This window comes from Monoraphidium neglectum (genome assembly GCF_000611645.1).
Source record: "Monoraphidium neglectum strain SAG 48.87 unplaced genomic scaffold scaffold02410, whole genome shotgun sequence".
NCBI classification, from domain to species: domain Eukaryota; kingdom Viridiplantae; phylum Chlorophyta; class Chlorophyceae; order Sphaeropleales; family Selenastraceae; genus Monoraphidium; species Monoraphidium neglectum.
The window spans coordinates 3,903-9,318 of NW_014011218.1; the positions used below are offsets into that span (position 1 = coordinate 3,903).

The following is a 5,416-nucleotide window of genomic DNA, read 5'->3' on the forward strand; positions in this document are numbered from 1 at the left end:
GGTGCGCTTGCGGGAAGGCTGCGCAGTGGTGGCGGCAGTTGAAGTGCGGGGGAACAGTGTCATGTTGAGAGCATGGCACACTTAAGAATCTGCTTTGTCACATGCCTTATTCAGCATGGGATGTTCGACAGCGCTAATGGCAGTATCTGAACGATTCCCCTGATACTACCTGTTAGCCTCCGGGGGTGTCAGATGAAACTCCAGCGCTGTCACTCGCTGCCTGTGCTCGTTATCATCGCCGTCTTGTCGAGTGAAGCAGTGGTTCTCCTTGCCCTTTATGTGGTTGTAGCAGGCAGAGGAGCATGCCAAGCGGGGCTGCGAATGCGACGTGTGGAGAGGCAGATGCAACCCGCAAGTAAGCTTGTGAGCCTAGCCATTGGCAGGTGGTTAAAAAAGGACCAACACCCGTCGTGAAACGAAATCAGCAAGAGCTTCCTCAAGCCTGAATGCGACACGTGTTACATGCAACCCTTTTCACAATTATTTTCATCCTCTCTTGAGTGGGCCATTGAAGCTGACGTGATGGTGAGGAAGCAGAGAGGAAGCCACGCTGTGATCTTGATTCTCCTCATCACAAGCTCTAGCTGGACCCGTGTTGCTTCACATCTTGTTCTGATTCGTTGCTCCAAGTACTGTAAAATCGCAGATCGGTTTCACAAACCCCAGCTGCGGGGAGCATCGCCCTCAAGGCCGTAGAGGCCCGTTTGAGCTTACGGGTCTGATAAAATATAGCCAACGACAGAAACACAGACGGTGAGTGTCGGCCTTGGTTGCGATCGAGCCCGCAGGGCTGTTGCCGCCCCCAAGAGCGCAAGTACGCATGTGCAGAGCGGGCTGCACGAGGCCTGGTGGCAGGACAAACCCTCCTGCTGCACGCGATGCAGGGTAAGGATGCAGGTGGCGGGCGACGGGATCCAGAAGCTGCTGGCGGCAGAGTCTGCCGCGGCTACCATCGTGGCAGAGGCGCGCAAGGTAAAAGCTGTGGCAGCACGGGGGTGGACTGTCAAGAGCTGCATGACCTTTGGACATAGACAGCCATTTCACCAGCAGCTAGTTTTCCCTTGATTCCTTGTGTGTGAATTGTGGCTCCAAACACGGCCAGGCATGCTTTGCAGCATTGGCCTCTGGCAACTGTTGCCTGCACGGTCCAGCATGCCAGTCCCGCCTACCCCCTTCACCCGAAACACCTGTTTGCAGGCCAAGCAGGAGCGCTTGCGGCAGGCCAAGGCTGAGGCCGAGCGTGAGATTGCGGCCTACAAGGCGGAGCGTGAGGGCGCTTACCAGAAGAAGCTGGCGGAGGTGCGGTGGCGGTCTGTGAGCCTTGGGGCAGTGGGGGCCAGGGTGCAGTATGCCATATTGACCTTGTCACACGGAGGCGCCAAGGGATGGCGAGCTGCCCGCCTGTGGAGCAAAGTGCAAACACCCCTGTTTGCTCTCAGCGCCAAAGGGTGGCGCAACCCATCATAGCTCGGAGACTTGCCATGGTGCTTGCCGGCAAGTCCCCCTCCCCCACGCCCCACACTGCCCCCGCAGTCGACGAGCGGCGCCGCGGCCACGTCCGAGCGGCTACACAAGGAGACGGAGCTGTCCATCAAGCAGGTGCAGAGCGACGTGGCGGCCAGCAAGGCGACAGTGGTGGACCTGCTGGTCAAGTACGCCACCACAGTCAAGGACTGAGGGGCGGCAACCGCCAGGGCCCAAGCGCCGGAACGTGAAAGGGGCTGCATGGGGCGCAGGTCGGCGCAGACGCAACTGCGGCGTTCCGCTGCAGCAACGGGCCGGCGCACCGCCGTGGCCTGAATGAACGCGGCATTGTAGACGTGGGGGCGGCAGCAGCGCCCAGCCCTGTGATTTGTGCTGGCACACGTCACTTTCAACAGGGACGTGTGGTGGCCGCACAACAGGGAACAGTGCCGCATTGCTATTTTCTGGCGACCTGTTTTGCGCGCGCCACAGGGCCCGGCAATCCTGTTAAGACGAGGGTGCGCACCATGTGATTGGCCTGTGGTAATGAAGAGCGACTGGTGCTGGATTGCATGAATTCCCAGCTGGTGCAAAACAGGGTTCAGCTCACCGCTTCAGGGGCGCAAATCCGCCAGGCCTGCCTGCCCCAAGTGCATTTACGAGCTGGACGACTCAACGCTAACGTCCAGCAAGTTGCAAAACGTGCCGGTTGCGAAACGCTGTGGCATGGAGGGGCAGCAAAGCGGCAGCCCAAGATGGGGTGAGGGGCCCACATGGCTTCCGGTTCACCACGGGTGCCAGCACCATGCATGATCTGGTCTGCGCAACGGAGGTTTGCATCGAGAGCACATGGCTTTGCCCAGTGGTTACCATTACCACTCCTACCCAGCAAGCATGCGTCGGTGTTGGGGAGCACACACGAAGTTGTTCAGGAAGGTTGCTGCTCGCGTTTGCCCAAAAGAAACATCACAAGGTAGGATGATGACGAAAAGTGACTCAGCCGTCAGAGTAAGAGCCCCCTCAGCAGACCTGCTACCTTACTCTATCCGTCTGGCTGGCATGCAGCAAGATGCAAGGACCTTAGGGTGTGTGTTCACGCAAGCTGCTGACCGCTGGATCTGGCATTGCTCGCAGCACGTTCGGCTGCACTGACCCATTGCCTAGTGATGTGAGGGGCGGGTGGAGTGCAGGCACGCTGCGCCATCACGGCGTCTGAGGCGCCATCTTCACTGAATGTGATGTGATTGGCGGTGAGCTTGAGGCTTTTCACTTTCACACATCCATGTAGCACCGTGATGGGCTGCTGGATGACGATTGTACAGTATGTGAGGTAGGCTGTGTTGTGTGGTGCACGTGCGTGCTGCCCCTTGTTGCTGCCTCGTGTGGGCGGCAGCGTTTATCTTTTACTGCTGCCTGACAGTGGTGCCACCACCTCCTCCACATAATCCTCGTCCACCCTGAGGGCAGGAGAAGCGAGGTTTAGAATGGTGGTTAACTACGCTGGGGCGCAAACCCTGGTCAGGCGGGCAAGCTCGCCGCCAGCCGCCACCGCATTTGAAAGCCATATTAACAGGGACATGACAAGGGTTGCGAATCAGCATTTGCAAACAATTTGCCGCCGCAAGGCCGGTCACATTGATCCGCACATCCTGTGAGCAGAGGCCAGGGCCTCTGCAGCTTCGCAAACAGCGCAAAATTGAGCACCACCGGCCTGCAGGCGCTCACTTCATGCGCAGCATCGACTCCAGGGAGCGCTTCTGTTCATCGTCCAGCCGCTCAGCCGCCGCTTCCACTATGCCCACAAGCTCCTCGGGGGAGATCTGCGGTTCACCATTGTGTCGATGACAGGTGGGAGATTCAGGGGCGATGCATCCCGATATTACCATCGGTCCTGCAACTAGGCCGCACGGCATAAGCAGGCACATAGTGGCTGGGCACTGGTGTGGACGACCACATAATTCAAACATCCGCTGAACATCGCCGCCCCCACCTTGTCGTCCCGCAAGTCCCCCGCATAGCCATAAACCGACGCCTTGACCTGCAGGCGACGGCGTGGGGCGGAGCGGCTTGGTGCGTTGTGCGGCGTTTGCCGACATTCGCACCCCGCCAACAGATGTTATCAGGTGCATTCAGTTGGTGTTGGGCGGCGCAAACAGATCTGCAGCATAGGTGCCATGCCTCCACATTGTCCAGGTTGACTTTCCCACCTGCTCGCCACTCATTCTTTCAAATTTGGCGGCGGCGGCGTCCGCCATTGCCGCCTTTGTGCCCGGCAGCAGCGACGCCAGTGGTGGCGCGCGCAGCAGCGGAAGCGGAGTCGCTGTGCGCACTGTGGCGAACGGGTGGTGCTGGAGAAGATATCGCTGTGAATGCCACAGGCCAGCCACCAAGGAATGCTGGTCGATTCGCGTGAGCAGGCTAGTATCGACGAGCGCCAGCTTATCTAGATCTGCGGCACAAGGTCACGGGAAGATGGCAATCCTCTTCAACTGCAAAACACATTCATTGAGGTTGACCCGTGTCACCGACTGTCGCATCCATGCACTTGTCAGTCATCAGAGTGACTCGGCACCTATCCATTGACACTGCCCTGTGGCATGAGTCCTTGCTACCGAGGCGATGGCGTCGATTCACGTCGTTTACGATCGCGCTCTACAGCTGCTGCGCGCAAGAAAGAACATTTGTACAGCGGCCTGTCAGGTGGCCACGGGCCCCTCCAGCTCGGCTTGATCACCTCCTGGCATATATAAACTTGTAATCCATCAGCCACAGGCGCGGGCGGCAGAACCGATGCCTGGCGTGGCGGCAGAGGCCGCCCCCAGGGCAGGAGGCATGCGGAGGTGCGACCATGGGCGGCCCACGTCCTGGCATGTGGTCGCATACCTTGCACGCTGGTACACGACAACATGTTTGGGCCATTGTATTGATTCTCGGCTGACATAGCCACGCATTCCGTGCGGACAGTGCACCACCCAACCGCCTGAACAAGGCTTGACAAAACGCTGCAGGCTCTGCGCCAGCCTGTGCCCGATCAGCAAACGCCAGAGCTGCCAGATCTACGGGGGTCTACCCACCACGCTCACCCCAACCAGCCGCTTATCTCCCCCTTCTGAAGATGAGGCCTCCACCACTCTCCCCTCCTTTTACAATGCCTCGCATGCGCCTGCTCCGCAACCGCCCACAAGTGCCCCCACCCCCCGACCGCACCCGACCCCACCCTGGCAACAGCACCCCTGAGGACCTGTCACAAGAGGGGCCCTACGGGGTCGTGCTGGTGCACGATTCTCTGCAGGTGCCGCGCCCTGGCCACCACCGCCCCACGCGCCTGGCGCTCACCGTCAGCGCGCCGGCCGTCGCGCCGGCTGAGCCGCCTCTGCCGGGGCCGCCCTACCCCGTGGTCCTGCTGCTCAATGGGTTCCAGGTGGGGTGGGGCGGCTGCTGATATCATCGACAGGCTGCGCTCGACATGACGCCATTGAACCCGCAAGTCGTCAGCCAATTGTTTGCTGCTGCTGCCGCCGCCCCCGCCCCCGCCGCTGCTGCTGCTGCTGCTGCTGCTGCTGCTGCTGCTGCTGCTGCTGCTGCTGCTGCTCCTGCTGCTGCTGCCGCTGCTGCTGCTGCTGCTGCTGCTGCTGCTGCTGCTGCTGCTGTCGTCGTCCTTTCTTGGGGCTATCGAGCAGAAAGAATCCACATGTACAAGCCAGGTGCTTGCCAGTTGCAAACTAGTGGGTCCGCTCTTCCAACGCCCTCGCCTCCCCACCCCTTGCTCCCCTCGTCCATGCTGCCCCCGCAGGCGCGCGCCACCCAGTATGCGCCCTTCGCCCGCCGCCTGGCGTCCTGGGGCTTCCTCGTGATGCAGGTGGGCCTGGGGCGATAGTGCGAACATCATCTCCTTAACGCTGCAGCAGAAGAGCCGCGGCACGGCAGCCGCCCTTCTTCCTGCAAGTCCGCT

General features: G+C 60.4%; 2 protein-coding genes across 2 annotated transcripts; both read left to right on the plus strand.

Annotated features, from left to right (window-relative positions):
* Positions 1–891: 891 nt before the first annotated feature.
* MNEG_10663 (V-type H+-transporting ATPase subunit G) lies at positions 892–1,677 on the plus strand (the record flags this gene model as incomplete). Its single annotated transcript, XM_014040865.1, has 3 exons — positions 892–972; positions 1,198–1,299; positions 1,534–1,677. 3 exons carry the CDS (start codon positions 892–894, stop codon positions 1,675–1,677), a joined length of 327 nt encoding a protein of 108 aa, XP_013896319.1.
* A 2,935-nt stretch (positions 1,678–4,612) lies between these two features.
* Positions 4,613–5,341, plus strand: MNEG_10664 (hypothetical protein; the record flags this gene model as incomplete). The annotated part of the gene is made up of 2 exons (XM_014040866.1): positions 4,613–4,885; positions 5,258–5,341. The coding sequence occupies 2 exons, from the start codon at positions 4,613–4,615 to the stop codon at positions 5,339–5,341; spliced, it is 357 nt and encodes a 118-aa protein (XP_013896320.1).
* Between the last annotated feature and the right edge of the window lie 75 nt (positions 5,342–5,416).